The sequence below is a fragment of the Gymnodraco acuticeps genome, unplaced genomic scaffold, assembly GCF_902827175.1.
Source record: "Gymnodraco acuticeps unplaced genomic scaffold, fGymAcu1.1, whole genome shotgun sequence".
Taxonomy (NCBI): domain Eukaryota; kingdom Metazoa; phylum Chordata; class Actinopteri; order Perciformes; family Bathydraconidae; genus Gymnodraco; species Gymnodraco acuticeps.
In genome coordinates, this window is record NW_022992232.1 from 846,487 (window position 1) to 867,341 (window position 20,855).

Genomic DNA, 20,855 nt, shown 5'->3' on the forward strand with positions numbered 1-20,855 from the left:
GGATATTTAGCATTATTGGCAAAATGTAAATACACATTTATTGACGCACTGCACAACACAGCGTGTGCAAAACCCTCTGCAAGCGTCCACCTACAGATGACAAGCATTCAGGCACAGAAATACATATACATATGTAAGCTAAAATATGTACGCTAACATAAAAAAAATGCACCCAGAGGGAAAACCCTTTTGTTGGTGAGTAAATCTGTTTGTGCCATTCTTCTATACAGGGAACACATTTAATTGTGTTCCATTTACAAAGGTCTAGTGGAGTAAGACGGTGGGTAGCCTTGAGAAAGAAAAAGAAAACACACAAGTCAGCCTGACTGTGAAGTCTCTGTGAAGAACAAGGCAGCACTCGCTCACACACCAAAATGAAATTTCAAAATAAACGACTGAGCTGTGATTTACAATTCTCCTCCGGGGCAGCGAAAAGTGAGAACACATCAGTCCCTTCTGCCTTTGTTATGCCGCTATGAATCAGCTGTTTAAGGGACAAAGCAGCTGAACAGCGGCGAGAGAAAGACTCACACCAGAACACAGGACATATTGAGAGGTATATTCCTGAGCTCATGAAATTGGGTTTTAAGTTGTTTTTTTGATTTGTGCCTGATTCAATCTGGGTGAATTGTGCTCGACTAAATTGACTGAAAAACAACAAAGCTGGGCGATATAATGGAAATATTTCAAATACTGCCTTTACCTATAACAGAGAAAAATCAGAAAGCTTGTAAAGCCGGATGTAACACACACCTAACTCATAAGATCTTATTTTGACTTGCAAGTGGTTAAAGAACAAAGCTGGTGTCTTTCTTTATTTGATTCTTGTTAACCATTCTCCCAATAGAAAACACCAACAATGTGTTAGTCTGTCTCCAACCCCCTAACCCGCCCCAAGACCATTGGTTCCTTCCTGACATGTACATCTTTGGAGAAGACTAACAAATCCTTAGTTTTATTTTTAAAGTCTGTCATTTCCTGAAACAGCTGGTAGCATTTGCTGTTACACCACCTTGTTTTGTGTGGAGGACTATTTTCAGCTGCAGATTACTTCACATTGGATGCTCCACTGAGTATTTAAAGCAGCAGGATGGATGGTGTGTGTGTGTGTATGGGATTGAGAAACTACAGTGTGTTCATGCTAATAAAGGAACCCAGTGCAACAGTGACTCATTGATGTGCATTTGGACAATGGAGCTCTATTGCACAGAGGACAAGAACAAGGTATTTTTGGATACAGAGATAATTCATTGTGTTTGTTTTTCCATGGGATTTGATGACAGAACTGCATAATATCACCAGCTTTATTTCAGGGTAATGAACAGTGAGCGTTATTATAGATTGAAAGCGATCCTATTGTGTGTTAACCCTTTTCCCAAGAGGTCAGGAGGGAGTTGGGGGTGGCGGTCCCTCTGAGTCCCATTTAAAGCCCAACGTGGCCGCGGCTCATTTCTCAAACTCATCTCAGATGCACCCACACCGGCCTAACGAGAGCCCATGTAGGGACAGAAACCTATTAGGCCTCCCCAGTTACAGACAGCATCTCCGTTTACAGCTGTCAATAGTACAGCTTGGCCTACAATAATTATCCCAGAGGAAGGAGATGTCTCTGTGCGGCTCGCATTAGTCCGGCCCCCCGAGACCACCAACCTGAATCCTTCGATATCTAAAGTCCCCGTGAATAGCTGCGCTTTGGGAGGCAGGATCAAGGCCTGAACCGAGGGGGGGGGGGAAGTGTGTCACGAGTATTCCCAGTCCTCTCCTCTCTGCATCCCTCGCCTTTAACCAGATGTATCAGTGTGAGTGTGAGAGTGTGTGAGTACAGTCGTAGAAAAGAGATCAGCGTGAGTAGGAGGAGGGGGAGGAGGAGGAGGAGGAGGAGGAGGAGGCCGCTGAAACCAGAGATCCCGGGCAATTCCTTTCAGGATCCACCGACACAAAAGGATCGCCTCTCCTAGGTGACCTAACCATTTAGAAACGATACTGAAGCCGTGTACAGTTAAGGGAGGGAATTCAAAACAGCCCCGACCAAAGAAGCCACAAAAAAGAAATCAATAGACGCAACAATAACAATAGACATCAGCGCAACGGAATGCCATGATAGGAAATCCAATTACAAATCAAAGGGAGGCAATTTTAGGAAACGGGGAGAGATCTGGAGATAAGTCCGAGGCAAAGACAGTGAGAGAGATGTGACACAGAGACAATAATAACCGCTGCTTCCCCCCTCTTTAGACGTAAGTAACACCCTGCTTCCTACCCAACAGCGTCGTCTTAGATAATAGAGTTACATTTACGAGCGTTGCCATATGCCCACCCAGTGCCTGGTAAATAGAAAATCCATGAGATGCCATGTTTTTATGGCTCTGAAGACAGCTACTAACTACCATGAGCAAACCTGAGCTACCCCCGTCAGCATCGGCTCGTGCCATAAATATATTTATACTTAAATACGGGGCCTACAGCGGTGAGCATTGCATGCCGTAAAAAGCCTCCCCACACTGTAATTCATAACTCTCTCAATATCCCGCGCCATAACTCACGAAAAGAGGCACCACAATACGAATTGACGGTAGGAGAAAAGTGACATCATCCTGCGGAAGGATGGAGCCGGCACCCCCGTGAGGTGGAGAAAGTCTCCCCCTGTCGAGGAGAGGGACGGCCCTTCAGCGGTGGTGTGATACCGCTATACTTTTATTTATTTTGTGTAATCAGAAGCCCACAGTTCTCCCACCACACCGCGGGGAGTCTCTCCTTGTGTTAATGAAAACAAACATTTAGCCAGGATGTATATGCGCCGCAGCCGACTACAAAGAGCATCAAAGCAAACTGCCTGGGAACACACACCCAAACACTGCTGCACACAAATAAAGGCAAGGTATGCTTCACTAATCTTTTATGTAATAAACTCCTGTCTTCCTGTGATATCACGCGGCGCCATGTTCACACATAATAAGCAATGCTGTTCGCGGCCCAACTTAATACAGTGTCTTATTTGAAATGCAAACAAACTGTGAGGCAGAGGCTATCACCTCAATCTATTCCCCTTCTGTTCTCTGGCTGTCATCTCACGGAGCCGTGCTGCAGCCCTGCACTGTGGAGAAGGGGAGGAAAGTAGGGGAGTACTGCTGGTACTGTGTGAGGGGGAGGGGGGGGGGAGCATCCCAGAGTGTGATTCAGAGGGTTGTTTCCCCTCACAGCGCTGCAGGGCGAGGATTTACCGCAAAGGGGGGAAACAAGAGAAAAGAACAAAAGCTGCTGATACATTAAAGGGATTTGAAACAAAAAGGGATGTTTCATGAACATAGCACACAGGAAGTTTCAATTTCAGCCCTGTCTCGGACTTTTAAAGAAACCTAGTGTGGACATAAACACGCACACACACACTCCCTCAAGAGGCTTACTGGCCATGCTGAGGATTTGGATGTAAGAGTGATGTAGTTGCAGGTAAACCCACCTCCACTCAATTTGCTAACACGTTAACCTGGTGAGCTCAGGAAGCCTTTCACAGCTTGATAAAAATGCAAGGTATCATATTGTCGTTAACATACAAAATATTAAAATGTGAGGTTGAATGGAAGAAAACATTCTAAAAGGTTTTCATAACTGTTTGCATCAGCCTGATCCTCCACAGTACACTCACTAAGCAACAATTCGGATTAACTTTAAGAAAAAAATATGAATATATGAGCAGTAGTTAATGCCTTGGCTCGCCTACAGTGTGTGTTTTGGTGGCACCTGGTTGTCCACATGCCCCCCTTCCCCCCCGGCTGGCCGGCGGGGTGTGCCCGCTTTGGACAGATGGGTGGGAGGGGGTGAGGGCCGTTACTGTGATGGTGGGGGAGAAAGGGGGATGAGGGAGATTCTAAATGTTTGCATCGCAGAGCTTCCCTCATCACTGCAGTGACACACACTGTTTACTGCAACACATGCAGCTGGTTGTAAAACTGAATTGGACCCCCCTCCCCCCCACCTTCCTCCAACCCCCCACATCATCCTATCACCAACAGCCCTCCCATCTCCCAACTGTGTGAATTAAAACATGTGAATAATTCAGCAGATAGACAGGCACAGGGGCTCTTAAGAGTCACCTTGTTGTATATTTGTTCACCCCCCCTTCAGAGAATCGCACGCTTCAGGTTTCAACAAAACAAGGGGATCAGTGACACAATCAATTTCCAAAGGAGGGAGGACAAAAAAACAAAAGCAACCAGGGGAAATCAATGTTAATTTGCAGAGATATACCATTATTTAAAGTGTGGTCACTTGCTGCTGATCGCCATTAGAACAATGAAGGGGTGTGTGAGAGGAGCTCGCTGTGGCCTGTTGATGAATTGAGACGATTTATAATAAGTTTTGTATTTACAAGTGAGAATGTTGTGTGCATGTTAAGCAAATGTGTGGATTTAAAAAAATCTGTAACAGTGTGATTTCCCCACGTTAACATCCCTACACTCAAGAAGGTGGTTTGATAATAAGCAGTAGAGATAAGAACCAAGACAAATGATATAACAGTTTACTATTTGTTTTCACATCATTTAACTCAAATGAACTAGGCCAATAACAGATATATTTTAACAATGTCACTTCATATGATAACTTGTATTAAGACCACAGGCCTCACATCTGTCCCTTCCAGATTTTAGGGATTGAAATATAGATGAATTAAAGCACATTTGCAAAAAAGATTCTGAATGAATGCACCGTCCTATTATATAAGGTATTTTGTGAAAATGATTATCGTACAGCTGAAGAAAAAGTAGACATCCCTATGAATAAAGAGGGGAAGAAGAAGAACAGGAAAGTATGCTGAGCAATCATTTACTTTTAAACCTTAAACCAGCCTTCCTAACTGATCAAAACATTCCCAAGCACCACGAGCGATGAAGCCACGGATGTACACAAACACTGCTTGGACCTGCGTCACAATATCCGCTAAGTCACTGCTTTTATTTCACTCAAAGTAGGGTGGGGGGGTGTGAGGGAGTCAAGTAAAGGAAGACAAGAGGAAACGAAGAAGTGAGATAATCAAATAAAATAAGCTATTCTTCTCTTCACCTCGATTGCTCCTTTTTCTTTCCCCCAACAAAAGGCAGGGTCAAGGGGTTGGACGGGTGAAAGTACTCAGGGTGACAACACAAAGCCAATATGCTATCACGTGCCGGAGGAGCGCGCGGAGGAACGGAGAGAGAGAGAGAGAGAGGGTGAGGAAGGAAGGAAGGAAGGGAGATAGAAGAGCGAACACAAAAGCTCTGGTTTCAGTCTTACCGGCTCGGGCAGGTAGAGGAAGGCAGGGGGACACTGGAGCGAGTGAGGTAGCATCCCGGAGCCGGAGAGCAGCAGGCAGCCGGAGTTGGCCATGGAGCTCAGCGTGGGGTGACGGGACGCTTTGCGCATTTAGCAGGGAGAGCCTTTTTTATTTTCTCTCTGGCTCGCGCTCGCTCGCACTGTCTCTTCAAATCACTTCCTTTTTTCTTCTTCTGCCTCCTCTCTTTAAATATGTCCCCCTTTCGTTGGCTTTTTCTATTGAAGATGTAGCGGGGGAGGCGAGCGGTGGCAGTGCGCAGACAATGTGCACCTTTATCACTACAGCTCTGTCTCTCTTTTCTAGGTCTCTCTCCCCCTCGCTCTCTCTCCCTCACTATCCGCGGCGCGACTCTGTTTACTTTGAGCGCGATAAAAAGCCAACATAAGCATTCAGACACATAAAGGGGGAGGTTCTGTGCGAGGAGGAGGAGGAGAGGAGGAGAGGAGAGGAGGAGGAGGAGGAGGAGAGGAGAGGAGGAGAGACGACAGGGGGTTGGGTGGGTTAGGGTGGGGTTATAAAAAGTGGTGGTGGTTTCAAGGGGTGGGTTACTGATGAAGTCCCCGATTGATTCATACATCAAACGGGGGCTGGCTGAATAACAGAGGGGATGTGAATGACATTAGAACAGCTGATCCTGGGCATTAGCACCTCGTGGGACGCTGCATGCTGCCTTTTAATTGCGGCCCCCCCACACCGCAAACACACACAAAAACACCCCCTTAGTGGCCACCTCCCTCTCCATCTCCTCCACCAAGGACAGATAGCATGTATAGTATCTGGAAATACATGCAAAACAATAAGGCTGTTATAAAGGCCGCTGGAGACGTCCTTTCTTCGTCCCTTCGTGCTGCTAATGTAAATTTGGTTTTTAAGTACACGCAGGGTAACTTCCTTTCAATGTATCTTTTTGATTCTGTTTGATTCTGCTTTAAAAGGAAGTGGACAAAGGGAATGCACAAGATGGATTCGTTACATCACAGTTGAGGATAGACACCCCATTACCTTAACGATGGAGATATCTCGAGCAGAGATTAGTGGAAACATGGGCCAAAGTGTGGTGACTGGATCTTTTTGACTCTTCTTAATAACATCAAGAGCATTCATATGAATAAAGTCCCAAAGTCATGCCTCTAAGAGCTTTACAATCTCTCTACAATGTACAGCCGTCTATCTTTAGATCCTGGAGCATGATGCTATCGCATGCCACGAGGAGGGAGGAGCGCCCGGAGGAATTAAGAGGGATGGATAGAGAGTGTGCCAGTCTTACATCCAACTCAGTCCTTACAAGATGATTTCTATCTTTTGGGTGGCTTCTTTTTTTCTCCTTTTTTACAGCGATTCAAAACGGTCTTGTGTTGTGCTCGCTTATGGCAGTTTCCTCAGCTGGAAAAACAACTGAGACAATCAGAGCTCTTCAGGCAGGATTAAGAAGAGGGATGTTATCTTCCTGTGCCAGAGCCAGAATAATGGCAACAGAAAAATGGCCTCAAATTCAATGTGCTGCAGGCTGGGTCATTCAGACACATTTTCTGTGTGATTTTTGAGAGTTTACATGTGGTTCCTTTTTCTAAACTGGCCTTCTCAAAGGATTTGGGTTGGGGAGACATCCCAGGTAAAACAAAACAATCACCATTAAACTTGATTAGTTCGTATGGAAGGGGATTGAGGCCAAATGTGATTTGTTTTTTAGATCTGCCCAAAAGTATTTTTTTTGTTGAGAATTCTGACTTTTTTTCTCAGAACACACTCATTAGGCATTATCCTATTGAGATATATTCCAAAACACTGACATGCAGTTTGTTGAAGCTTGTTCAAATCTCATGTTTGATTTTATTGACGTATTAGCATCAGAGGTTTTTAGAGAGGGGATTTTGGATATCTTTCCATATCTCAAAATGTATCTGAAAATACTTTCAGCAGCCTTAAAGGTGGGGTATGTAATTTATTTCAGAAACACTTTTTGTTATATTTCATGGAATGCTTAACATCCCAATAGCAATTAATATATTAAATGCTTTGACAACAAATACATTAAAGTCATCTGTGGAAGCCGTGGTACTGTAAAAAGCACGACCAATCATTTTAGCTGGCCCGGCTAAAGTAACTGGACGGCCTACCTGCCTGTCAGCCTTCCATCTGTGCACAAACTTATCTCGTGCCCTCATTGGTCATGTGCGCGTTCGTGTGTGTTGGAGGAGGGGCTCTGTAAGGAAGTCTGAAGGAAGAGGCAGATGTTTTCCGGTTGTGTACTTTCAAATTCTAGCTCACTCGAGCTGGTTTCTCCAAAATTACATACCTCACCTTTAAATGAAAATAAATGCATGTTTTTTAGAAATAACATTTGATTTAAATCAGGATACGGAAGATATTCAGAATATAGATAGATTCCAACATGAAACTTCCCAAGATTTTATTATATTTTTTTATTACATACAGTATTGTCATACTGATATTTTTGTACAAATTGTGAAGTCCACTGAGACAAATGTAACATTTGTGATATTGGGCTATATAAATAAACATTGATTGATTATTTTATGCTCATTTTTGTGAATTGTTTTTAAAGTATGTATTCTGAGGTTTTCTTTCCACCAGTCTGAAAGAAGACATGTTATGGAAGCAAAATATAAAAATGTTAACAAGCCATATTTTTGCCTGGGTGTCTCTCTTTAACCATACAGCTATCATGATGCTCTGGTATGCAATACGTGGTGTTGCTGTGACCTAACAACATCATGTCGAGTGATTAATCATCTTCTTTCTTTCATGTAGGTAAAACAATAAAAACTGCTCCTAGGAAGTGTTTACAGATCATGTGTCGAAGGTTAAAGCATGTTCAGGGGACACTGAAACATGTCTTTCTGCACATTACCTATAGTTTAACCTTCTGAATATGTCGCCACACTGACAGTAATATGCCACCCCACCACGTAGGGGAATTACCTCGCTCTGGGACTCGCACATTAAACAATCTCAAGCAGGCAGCAGGGTGGACGGCTGACCCGTAATTACACATTCATACTTGTATTTCATGAACTCGCTGGAAAGAAACTGACATCAGTAACTCAAACAAATGCTCACCTCCATTAGCAGACAGCTTTATTGCCAGTAGGATTCTCATTCCTGGATAATTGGGCTGATTGTTTGATGCAACGTTCAGTCACAGAGGACATGTGACGAGGTTTATGCTGAACTAAACACGTGAATCCATTCCCTGTCTGTGTGTTTTCCTGTCTCTCGTTCTTTTGCCTTTTTGTGTTCCTCCCCGCTCTATCTGTCTATCTCACACAGTTAATAATTCAAATGAGCACTACCAGATCACTCCCTTCAAAGGGACTCGCTGGAATGTTCTCAATGGTGCCTTTTTGTCATGTGAAATCAAAGCCCTTGAAACGCGGTGGAGATATCCTCAGTTAACTCCCCAACACGGCTGTTTCGGCCAATTAATGAAAGATCAACAAACGGCTCACGGTTTATCACCAAAAGGAAAAAAGGAAGTGATCATTATCAGCCTTATCATTTTTGTCACTGTCGCCCTTTTGTCTTCCTCTATTTTGTCACATACCCGTGATAATCAGCATAATCATTATTGCCACAATCACCATCATCGTCCCCGCCACTGTCAACTCTGTCATGGCTGTCTTCTGAGCCCGTGCTGCTGGCCTTTTCCAGAACCGGATTTACCGAGTCTGCACGTGTGTGGATTTGTGCAGGTGTTCACACATTTCTCTATTGAGTCCCCCCCCCCCCCCCCGACTCTGAGATTCAGCTGATTTGAAGCATTACAATAATTTAAATCCGCTTTTAATCTCCTCTCAAAAAAACATCCACCGAACATCCCTCTTTGTGTACGAAACACAGCTTTGCCGTGAAAGGAAGCTGTGGAGTGGCTTGCCTTTTTTGGAGCACAGTGCTCCAAAAAAGTGCTCCTAAAAATAAAATAAAAAGTTGAAAGCAGCAGCTCTAGCAGTAAAAAAGCCATCACATGCACTGGGAGCTCAGTCAGCACTAATCAAAGGCAATACAAGCGGAGACTAATGGGGCCCAAACGATCGGCGGCACATTCCCGTGCTCCACTGTTTATCGCATGACCGCTGATCAATACGGCCCACTCGCACTAATCTTCATAAGAGATGACTGTTTATTTCCCTTAACTCCCATCACTCTGACAGTGGGGAAGGAAGTACCCAGATCCTTTACTTAAGTAAGAGTAGCAATAACACCATGTAAAGTAATCCATTAGGGCAAAAGTGCTGTGTTCAAAATAGGGCTGCAACTAATGATTAGATTCCCTATCAATTAATCTGAATTCTGTTTTCTGGATACGTCAATTGGTCTGGAAAATGACAGAAATAAAGGAAACAAAAGTGAAAAACCCCATTGAGAACCAAGGTATGCCTTGGTATTTCAGTAAAAAACACAAAGGTATTCTATTTTAAAATGTTATAAAACTATGAAAGGGAAGTAAAACATATTTGGAGGCTGAACATTGTATTTTCTACCATTGTTGCACGAAGAAATGCTGTAACAATGAATTTATTATAGAAATACTTATTTTAAAATACATTTTCTGTCAACAAATTGACTGCTGCTTTAATTAATACAATATAAATGCATTTTTTTGTTAATTTTAACATACGTTTTTATTAATAAACCTTGAACTTGTCAAAAGTCTTGCACTTTGAATCCTTTTCCGTTGGCTTTTTTTATTCTTATTAAACTTTAAAGCCTCTAAAGTCTTTAAAATGTTATTTATTTTTGAAATGTTTTACTTCCCAGGCCTGTTTCAACAGCAGTCTCATCACTGCAGGATTAAGGGTTCATATGAGAAAATATGAAGGCAATCATTCTTTTTTTAATAAACATCATCCCCAAACGTATACAAATTGAAATATATTGAGTCTAAAATGACGGAAACAAGTCTATGTAATACCCAAAAGTGTGTTGGTTTTTAATATCAGAATGGTAAGTACCCCCAGTCTGTGAAACTCTCCAAATTAACTGAAACATCCAGAGAACATGACTTCTGCGTCCTCAACGGTAGTTACAGCACCGGTTTCAATTAAGTTGTAATTATAGGGGTCATATAAATGTAGTGGAGTAAAAAGCCCCTCAGAATGGGGATTATGTAATAATATGCACGGACCCAAACGTTGTATGAAAGCAAATATGGAACTTCATTAGTGAAGTGTGGAGTATAATAATCCCATCTGATGTGATCAGTGGAGAAGAGGTTGTAGTGTCCGGTGGGGAGCTACACCCGTCGCCCGTCTGCCCCCCCGGACACACGGCCTCTGGAGACGCGCTCTGTCGAAAAACAAAGCAGCAGTGTTGGTGGATTTTGCTGAGAAGCAGCAAGGCCTTTGGAGGGGGACCCTTGAAGTGCCTCTCTGACAGGCTTCCTCATTATCTGGCATCTTCAGAGTGCCAGCCAACCCCGCTACAGAAGAGGGGGCACGAGGACGCCTCCATCAGCCGGCCCCGGGGGTACTCAGAGGAGGGGAGGGTTGTGCTCTCGTTAAAGGTCCGCTGATTATATCTCAGGCCCAGAGCTTCAGGGATCCCCACTAATTAAAGGTTGTGTCATATCTGTTAGAGATAACAAACCTATGTAGCTCTTTTTTTTCATAAATCAGGGAGTCTATTTTACCCTCCTCCCTACTCTAGCATCGTGTCAGGATTGGTCTGTATTCGACCAGCTTTATACACCCCCCGAGAAAGAAAAAGGGTTCCTGTTTGACCTGCCCTCACCCATCTCAGCATGCCAGCGGTGTTGTGGAGGCATCAGGGATCTTTGTCTGGAGGCATAATTAAAGATCTCGTTCATTATTTCTTCACTTTGAGCGCAGATCTGAGTAATTATGAGGCAGTGCCATGGGGTGGGGGAGCTTTCATGGAAGCACATACACACAATCACACAAGCCTGCACACAAAAAATAAAGAAGAAGAAAGTTAGCCTGCACACACACACAGGAAGAAAATATTTTCCATCTCAGCACCAAATAAGCCGCATTCATCTCCCACCTATCGTTGGATGCCAATATCTGCCTCCGTCTGAAGTATGTGTTTTCTTCCCTCAAAGCTGTCATGTACTAATGCATTGATTAAAAATGTTGATTAAATGGACAGTTAAGGGAGGAACTGCGGGAGTGATCTGTGATCCATGCTTCAATTTGAGGCTGGGATGGGATGCAAGGGGCCCTGGCTTTCGCTGCGTTTCAGAGCTGAGGCACTTGCTTCTCTAATGGATTTTGAAACAGAGCTCGGCTTTTATATAATGTCATTCATCCTCATATGTTTTCGCCCTGCCACGTCTCACAATCACTGCTTCTTTATGGCAAACTAATGCACCGGGTGCTAAGATCAGCAGGTTGGCTGTGGCCATCGCTCACCCAGCTCAGGCCAGATATTAGGACGTTTCGAAGGCTTCCACCGGAGGAGGCAGAGCAGAAACCAAGAGGTACTGACTCTGCCTCCCACACCGTCATACATCAACCCTCCACACCGCACACCCAACACACATACACACTCCTCCTGCTGCTTTGGCGAGGGGGGAACGGAGGGAGGTGGGGGGTGATGGAGCTTTATGGCCACGGACAGTCGACGTCAATACATCGAACGCTTTACCACCCTCTTATCCAAAGGTCTGGTTTGCTGCCGGCTACAAAGAGCCGAGGCCAAGGAGGGGTTGTGAGAGTCCGAGGTGGTGGGTGGAAGACAGGGAAGGGTTTTGTCAAGGCATGGTGGGGGACAACCAACGGGGGCGATGGCTCACGCCCCGTTAGCCCTCTAGTCAAAGAGAGGCTGTGATAGAGAGGGAGCTGACAGGGCAGAGGGACGGCCAAGCATGGAAATCACATCAGATCAATGATGAAAAATTCAGTGGCGGCAAGAGTCGCTCTCGGGGACGATGTCACGTGGTGCATGTAAGCGTGCGACTACTGAATGTACATGGAGAGGCTAATGTGTCAGCCAGCAAATATGCGTTCGACCATTTTGTCTTCCAGGGTTGGTTACAAATGAGCTTGGTAGCAGATAGGAAATGAATGTAAGAGAGACTAAAAGGCATGGTTGTAATGATATTCTTCTGTTGGTATTTACAGAGGCAAGTTGTACAATGGTTTTACAATCTATAGAGAATAGATCTATCAGTATCCATCCCCGAATGCCACCCCAAAAAACAACTGTATAAAATAACAAGATGGGCCCACTCGTGTGTTTAACCAGTAGCACAAGTGTTACAAAGTGATGTCACTATGTTACAGAGTTAAATAAAAGACTCCAATGGAGGCGTCCCAGGCATGGGAGGGGGGGGGGGGACTTGTGTGTGGGAGAGAAACTCCCTCTGGAAAGGGAAGACACCAACAAACATAATAGGGCCTCTTTAACATTTAAAGAGACACAAATAAAGGAATGTCATATCTGCTTTTTTCAAAATGTTATTTTTTGTGATGTAATTGTTTCTCACATATCAAAGAATATTTTATTGACGTTGCAGTATTGTACATTTCTGTGGAAGTTATGTTGCTCAACAGGGGGTGCTGCACAATAGACTGTACAGCAGTGACCATCAACTGGTGGCCCGCCAGACATTCTCATCCGGGGGTGACTGTGGCGTTGGCCCCCCACTAATTTTTCACGTCTCGTGAGTAATGTGCAGTCCCGGAATCCAACAGAGAGGCAGCAGCTGCGGGACAGTAGACTGCGTACTGCGTAGCCTGCCCTGAAGAAGAAGTGATCCTTCGTTAGCGTGAAGAGTCTGCTAAGCTTTATGCGCTCCGCAGTACCTGAGCGTGCTCCACTAGACCCCCCACCCCCCGGTCAACAACTTCAAAATTCTGGGCTATATATAAAAATCGTTGGTCGCGAAAGTGTCTATTGGATACATTTTGGCCCTTGGACAAATGTAGTTCCTTGCAGGCTACTCCGACATAACATTATATTTTTTTCTAATAAAGTAAATCTACACTGAACTCTAAAGCCAGCCATATAACTTCACCTTGGATCTTTTTTTTACAACCCATGAGAGGAAACACGCACAACAAACTGTACTGTGCTGTAATCATGCTAAGTTGCCAGTCAATAAGTCAAGCCAATGTTATCTAATCAGATCAACAGGGTCCCGTGCCACTGCTGCTTTGCTTTCCCGCCACCTTGTCGATTGCATTCACCTGTGGTCCATATGAGTCAACAGTTAGAGTGGAAACTACCGGGCAGCGGTGAAACCAGTATTGCTCTGAAGGAACCTGACAGGATGTGCTACTCGACAAGCACATCATCTGTTCTTCAGAGCCAAAATGTCTCACAATCCGAAGCAATCATTTTCAAAATATACCACCCTTGTGCATTTCATTGACATTCTTTCCAAAATGTAAAAAAAAAGGCAACCCTAACTTTAATGGATGCAGCCCAAAGCGAAGTCAATTACATAGATTGGTGCGGTGACATAAAGTGTATTCCATTTGGGAGCATATTGGTCATGCCCAGTGATGTTCCCTTCCAGCAGGCATACCTTTGACCATTACTCTAAACAGGCAGTTGGGGAACCAGAGACCTATTTCCCAAACTGTGAATGCTGGTGTGTATCCCAGAGGGGTCGGGGGTTCACACTGCAGCTACCATGCTCTCATATTTAGCAGCGGAGAGTGAGAAATGGTACATCGATACTACCAGACGCACGGGGGCACAGCGGCCTCCAGCACACACATATCATATCAGAACCACAGCCAGGTAGGAGGTGTCAGGATAAGTGTTAATATATGTGACAATACGACGATAAGCATCTGAAACACCTTGAATATGTATGATAAATGTGTATTTGATCGATATTAAAACATTTTTCATGTCTTCTGATTCATAAAAATGAATGGTAACATTTTGGACGACTTGTAGCCTCAAATTAAAGACTTTAATGTTCATATTTATCAAACTTAAATCACATTTCCCATGCACCTTATACTTCCAGTCACCAGAAAGGATACCATTTGCCTTGTGCTGCTTCTTGCTCGTTCATAAGCACTATTGATTTATTTAGGATTTCACAGATAAGTGTGTTGGAAGTGTGACATAATAAACACATTTTCTAAGTCTTTATAGTCTCTGGCAATTTCAATATTTTAAAAGTGAAACGATTGACCAATTATGAGGAAATAAATAAACATATGAGTTAATGCTGAAAACGATCCATAGTTCTAGTTGTCAGAAACTCTAACATAGCTTTCCAGCAATCAATCATATTGAATCAATCCATCATATCTGCTCTAGAGGCTCACAGGAGGCAATACAAGGCCAGACAAACCATATTGAGCACCAAGAAGAGCATTGGAATGGAATATACAAAACACAACATTTCAATGGCTGCCAAACATTGGATGACCACAAATGTTTGCCTAAGAACATGTTCAATCATTTATAGAAACCTTTTAACCCTCTTTTGAGTTGAGGAACAGGCTAAAGACTAAAAGTGAGCCAGCCTCTCCATCAGAGCTAAATCAGTGCTGAACCTGAATGTTTTATGGACCATATTGTTTTTTTAGTAGTGCCTTTTTGTTGTTGTTTGGTAAGCGCCTGTGTTTTGAGAAGTGCTACATAAATAGAGGCTCTAAATATAAAGTTGGTGTGGGTGTGTGCATCTTTTCCCAGTCTCAATGTGTTTCCCTGAATGTTCGGTGTGTTTTTGGCTGTACATGCTTTTTTTGTGTGTGTGGACACCTGCCAGGCTATAAAACCTTCCTGTGTAGCATGAAGTGCCCGGAGCGCCTGCTGTCGTTACCTAAGACCCAACCCTGGCCTCTGACCACATCACCAGCAGCACACAACAACAACCCGGCCACCTCCTGCATTCTTTCCATTCCAGCGCCATCAAAACGTAGCTACGGGGACTCTCGCACTGATACACATTTTCCACAGACATCTGCCCCGAAACCATGGCGGCTCGAAGAGAAAGGGTTTAAGAGATTCAGCCCAAAGGAGGTGGAAGAAATGTGAGCGTAATATCTTGAGTGGGAGTAATATTGTACTGAACCCGAATGCTGATCAATATTTTAAAAGATGCCGCTCTGGTGAGGAATAATATCGATGAACAAGTGTCAAACTCTGCGAGGCGCATATCTGGGAGAAAGAAAATTACAAACATACATATATACACGTGGAGGTGTCACATAGGTAAATGTTGGAGCACAGCACCCTTGGCTAGAGGGATTGTTTTTTCTGGTCATGCGTGTCCGTTGCAATCCGTCATGCTCATGTTGCTGTATTACTTCCTGTGATGCTCACTCGCTCTTTCCCTAATGCTTCTTTTTTCTCCAGTCTCTAAATGCTATCTGTCAGTAGGTGTTGCAGGACTGATCGAGGCTCGTCTGTTGCCTTTCTCATTACAGCGGGGGAGACAAAACCCCGGCAAGTGCAGTAACCTTTCATGGAGACAGAGGGAGGGAGGCATCCGCACAGAGCCAGCACCTCCGTCTACTTGACATAACCCTATTACCGCTTCCTTAATTTGTCCCGCTGTGACAACTCGCAGCCAAAGAAACGGTTAAAAGAATGAGTGAACAAAAGCTGCATTGCATTATGGGGGGTGGAGGAGGGAAGGAGGGAGTTGTTGAGGGTGGAAGACAATGGGGAGGCAGAGCTGATGCATCAGCCATATTGGATCGTTTCTATAACACAACACACTATCAGGAGGAGGGCCTAAATATACTCCATTTAAGTGATCACTTTCTACGGAAGAGGATTAGGGACACCGTGTAAAATGAATGTTCTAAGCTCTGACCAGGGAAAGGGAAAACATTTGTTTTTGTTCTGAGATTAAAGTACATTTTCTGTGAAAGAAAAAAAAGCAGCATTTTGAGTTTCGGGAAAAAGTTTAAAAATTCTGAGAATAAAGTCAGAATTTGAGTTTGAAGTTCACATTTTGAAATTAAAGCTGGAATTCTGAGATTAAACCTATAATTCTGAGTTTAATGTAAATTAAGTAACAACTCTTGGATTAAAGTCAAAATTCTTAGTTTGCAGTCAGAATTCTGATCTCAGAACAAACACACACAAAAATCACTTTTGGTCAGATCTCAATTTTCTTCTACATGTGGCCCTAATCTTTTTCAAAATCTTCCTCCCTAATATCTCTCTGAATAATCTTGTTCTTCATTAGTTCACTTTTTGTTTCAAATCTCTTTTTTCATATCAGATGTGCAAGCTTTAAAAGTCTAATCAACTACACTTCATCAAAAGAGTTTTGTCAACAGTTAGCACAAGAAACATTAAAAAAGCTCAGAGACAGGGATAATGTTTTATTCTGTTTGGCCTTGTTTCCCTTTGGAGAACGTCTACTTTTGTTAAATGTAATAATGCATCTTATCTCATTTCATATTTACAAACAGGTTCTGAAGAAAGGTTCAGTGTTTATTCTTTGTTTCCTAAATCTGTTTGTACAAAACATGATCAAAGCTCCACGCGGCAGACTCAACATGGAAATGACAACGTTTCAAAAATAATTAAATGACTGGCAAAATGAGTAACAGCTTCAAAATGGCTGATAATAAGAGCCCCCTGAAGTATGAGCTCAGTCAAAGTGCTAGACACTCAGACAAATGTGACACTAAATCCTGCATTTGGCACATCCTAAGTAAACAACAAGTGTTTCTTTTCTCAGTGTCTGCGGCAGCCCCACGTTTCAGCTCAGGCTCCTCACCAGGAGAGTCTCCACTGAACACAGACACAGTCATCTCACACCGCTGGGCTTCAACTAATAAGCTGTGACATCTCAAATGTCCATTGTGAAAATCTGTATCACAATCTGATCTAACAAAATACCGAATTAACCTAAATATAGCCACATGTCTTTTACAGTTTCCTATTCTAAACACTAGTGGACATTCCAGTTATTCAATTTCATACTTTACTCCCTTATTTCTAAGGGAAATAGCCTACATGTTACATCACCTATGCTTTCATTATTGTATTCAAAATATAGAGTATAACCAACATTATCCACATACAGCTTGCAAATAAAAAAATACTTTAAGTAACATTTTGAATGCAGAACTTTTACTTGCAACGTATACTTTCTACATCAGAATCAGAAATACTTTACAGGTTCATTGCTAATGCTCATTTTCAGGTTCATATGTGTGTTGTCTGCTTCTACTGGGACATGTCTCCATGCTTTCATGTTCAAAAAGCTCTTTATTTGTCTCATACTGCCTGGGCTCTGGTTTTCACCCTCTGTCTGAAACCAGAGTCCAGTCCGCTCTGATTGGTTAGCTGGCAGGCTCTGTCGTGATTGGTCAATCGCTTTGAGTTATCTCGCCCCTTATCACGTCCAATGTGTTGGAGCTCTAGCCAATAGAAGCGCAAGTGTTACATAGTGATGTCAATGGAGTCCAATGGAGGGCACCCTTGTTTACTTCTCTCTCTCTTTACTGAGAGAGAGAGAGTCCCTCTGGAGAACCTTTGGAATTTTAGCCTTTGAAGACCATTTACATGCACACAAACTTATATCACACTACAGGAAAGGAAAAACCCATAAAATGGCCCCTTTAATAATCCCTGCAGGATATTGTTTTTTGTAACTGCCATTTTACAATGAATAAAATATAAACAAATAAAATATGATATATAAATATAAGAAGTAAAAATGTGCAATAAAATAAAAAGATAGATATAAAAACACAAGAAATTAAAGTAATATGTCTAATTGAGATAAAATAAAATAAGCATAATAAAATGTTATGCAACCATAATAAGTCATTTGCCAGTATATTGATTCATAGACACTCTTATAAGGATTTCTGATTGCCAAGGGCAACAATGACTTCCTGTCGCCATAAACAGTTGTATTTATGCTTTTCTTTAAATATAAGAGGTGTGTTTTATGTATCTGGTTGCAGCCACAGCCAATGTGTTTGGATTTTTCTTTTTGGGGGAAAGTATGATAGCAAAACAGACAAACACAATAAATGTCCTTATGGAGGAATCTTCAAGTCTTGACTTTAGTGAGCACTAGTTTTTCACGCTAGTTATGGAAGCATAAAAGGGGACACACTCATCATAAAACGGTTGTGTGCTGAGTGTTGTAAACAGGCCCAGCTCGGGGCCATGAACGCTGGCTGATCTCTCCCCCTCTCTCTGGCCTCTGGTCTGGGCTGCAGCATGGTGGCCATGGGTGTGGGTTCAACGCCTGAGCGCGTTAGCTGTCAACTATGTCGAGAGATTAAAGGGCCTGAATCGATCCACAAGCGCTCATGCATATTACATGAGGAAGACATTGTCAAAGAGGCCTCTCAGATAAAAAAAAAAGAAACTAGTAGAGGCAGAGTTCTAGACAATATGCTGAACTCTGTGGAAAACCCCAATGTTGAAGTGTTACAGTATGCATGTAAACTGGCTTTTATTTATTGGATTGTCCATGAACTCTCATCAACCCGAGATATAACTCGTTGTTCATTTCTTCCCCCAGCCCAAGCCCCCATCATCCTGTCTTATTTTCCTCCTCCATTTTTTTGGTGCCCAAGTCAGAATGTGAAAAACAAGACCCCAGAAAAAGAAAAGAAAAAGAAACACTGGCAGCCAGAGACTGTCTAATGGCGGCAGTGAGTCTGTTGGAGAATTCTCAAGTAGAGTGTGAATTATTTAGGATGTGTGGCTAGTGTGCAGAGCATGAAGCCACCCCGCCCGGCAACCAAGGCAGAGTGGCCGAGAGAATTCAGTGTGCAACAAACAGTCGCCCGGCTGAGGTCTTCATTTCTGCTCAGTATGGTGGAGTCAGAGACTGAGGGTGGGCTAACAGGCAGGGAAGTCCATTTTAGAGAGTTGAGCAACATTTAAAATATTTGTTTTAGTTTTTTGGCACCAACAAATATGTGCAAGGGTACATTTCCTCATCATTCCTGATTTGGTTTTGAAGGGGAGGAGAAGTGCTGCTGTTCTGCCTTTTATTTTTTTTATTTTCATAATTTCAAACTAGATGACAGATTTTTTATTGTGTTATTTCTTTTTTAAATATTTTTTTATTTGTGTATTTATTATTCCTATTATTATTTATTGTATTTATTTATTATTTTCCAATTTTATCTATCTATTAATATATTATTATAATTTTTTGTTATTTTTGGTGTGTAGCAATATTTAAATTGTTGCTTTTTTCTGTCTTTTACAGTGAAGTGTCTTTTAACCTTTGATAATCTGATGAAACTGAGGTATACTTTTGCAAAACCCAATAAAAACTACAAAAAAACATGTTTATGCACTTACAAGTGCTCACATTATATGTGCCAAAACATAATGGTAGACACGCAGAACTAACTTTGACCTATTTACAGCCCGCATGATGCAGCTGATTATTCATCATCAACATTTCATGCAGGTCATCATGCATGTTTAAAGGCACACTGCTGTACTGTAGCGAGTACCCCCCCCCCCCCCCCCAACCCAACCCCTCCTCACTTTCTGAGAGCCCTCCTTCGGAGCCTCCTTATCCTGCGAGCACATGTCAATCTCACCTGAACGACCCCGATAACAAGACAAAAGCAATCAATCTCTGATATTGGCCGGGTGGGAGAGTCGCGGGATAACAACTGACACTATCAGCCAACGCCAACAAAGACGGGAGATTTTCTGCGTGAGGATGATTAGAAAACACGGCGGCTGTGATTTGCACCGGTTAAACAGGGCAGCTGTCATCGCTGGCAAATGATGACGCCGAGCACCCGATACTGGAGATGGGATCTAGGTGTGTGTGAGTGTGTGTGCGGATCAGACTGTGTTGATACAAACGCACACAAGGAGGGTCATAAGCATGGAAACCAGTTAATAAGGAACTTACTGTATAGGTGCACACGTGGTTTGCATTGTTTCAACTGACATTTTGTGGATATTCTTCATCTTCAGGCGAAATATAAGTAAATCTGACTAATACACATGAATACAAGTCTAAAAGACCTTTTGAGATTACCCCGAATAATTCAGCAGGTTTTGGGCTTTTAATATGATACTGAACGGAACCTTAATCATCTAAAGAAATGGATTTAAATGAGGGCTGTTGATTAGAAAGCCAACCTTCATCATGTCCACTGATACTGGTTTGATATCCAACACAGGACAGCTATGATTTCTTTGATTCGTATATATTAATTGTGTGGCCAATAGGGTGTTATGAGGTGCTGGACAGGGTCAGCTCATTGCTTACCAATTAAAAAGATAAGTGACTCCTTCTCTTATCACAGAAAAGGTTGCAACTAATGAGTGTCAATTAAGCAGATCATTTATTGTGTGTGAACAATTCCTCAAACAGATTACATGTAACAGGATCACATAATGACAATACAGATACAGTTAACTCTATTTCCTTACAATCAAATACTTCATCAGATGACTGGTTTCAAAAGAAGGGGATTACTAACAGGATAACAACTCATTTTTAGAATGAAAACATGTTAAAGGTAGCCATACTGCCTGATTTGTTCTATTTGGTTTCCATCTAGGTTTTTACTTTCATACTTTTCTTAAATTATCTTTTTTTAATCAGTAAGGGATCACCTGATTTAAGGGA

At 42.6% G+C, this 20,855-nt stretch overlaps 1 protein-coding gene across 10 annotated transcripts in view; it reads right to left on the reverse strand.

The window, feature by feature from the left end:
- The window catches only part of LOC117539835 (RNA binding protein fox-1 homolog 3-like), a 440,361-nt gene that overhangs the window by 73,662 nt on the left and 345,844 nt on the right, over positions 1 to 20,855 (reverse strand). The window contains exon 1 of one of the 10 annotated variants that reach the window (XM_034206183.1): positions 5,269 to 5,647. The exons of the other annotated variants lie outside the window; for them this stretch is intronic. Within the exon in view, the coding sequence (XP_034062074.1) occupies positions 5,269 to 5,397 (129 nt within the window). The 5' untranslated portion in view covers positions 5,398 to 5,647. Of the gene's footprint in view, positions 1 to 5,268; positions 5,648 to 20,855 lie in introns of those variants that run through there. 10 annotated transcript variants of the gene reach the window in all.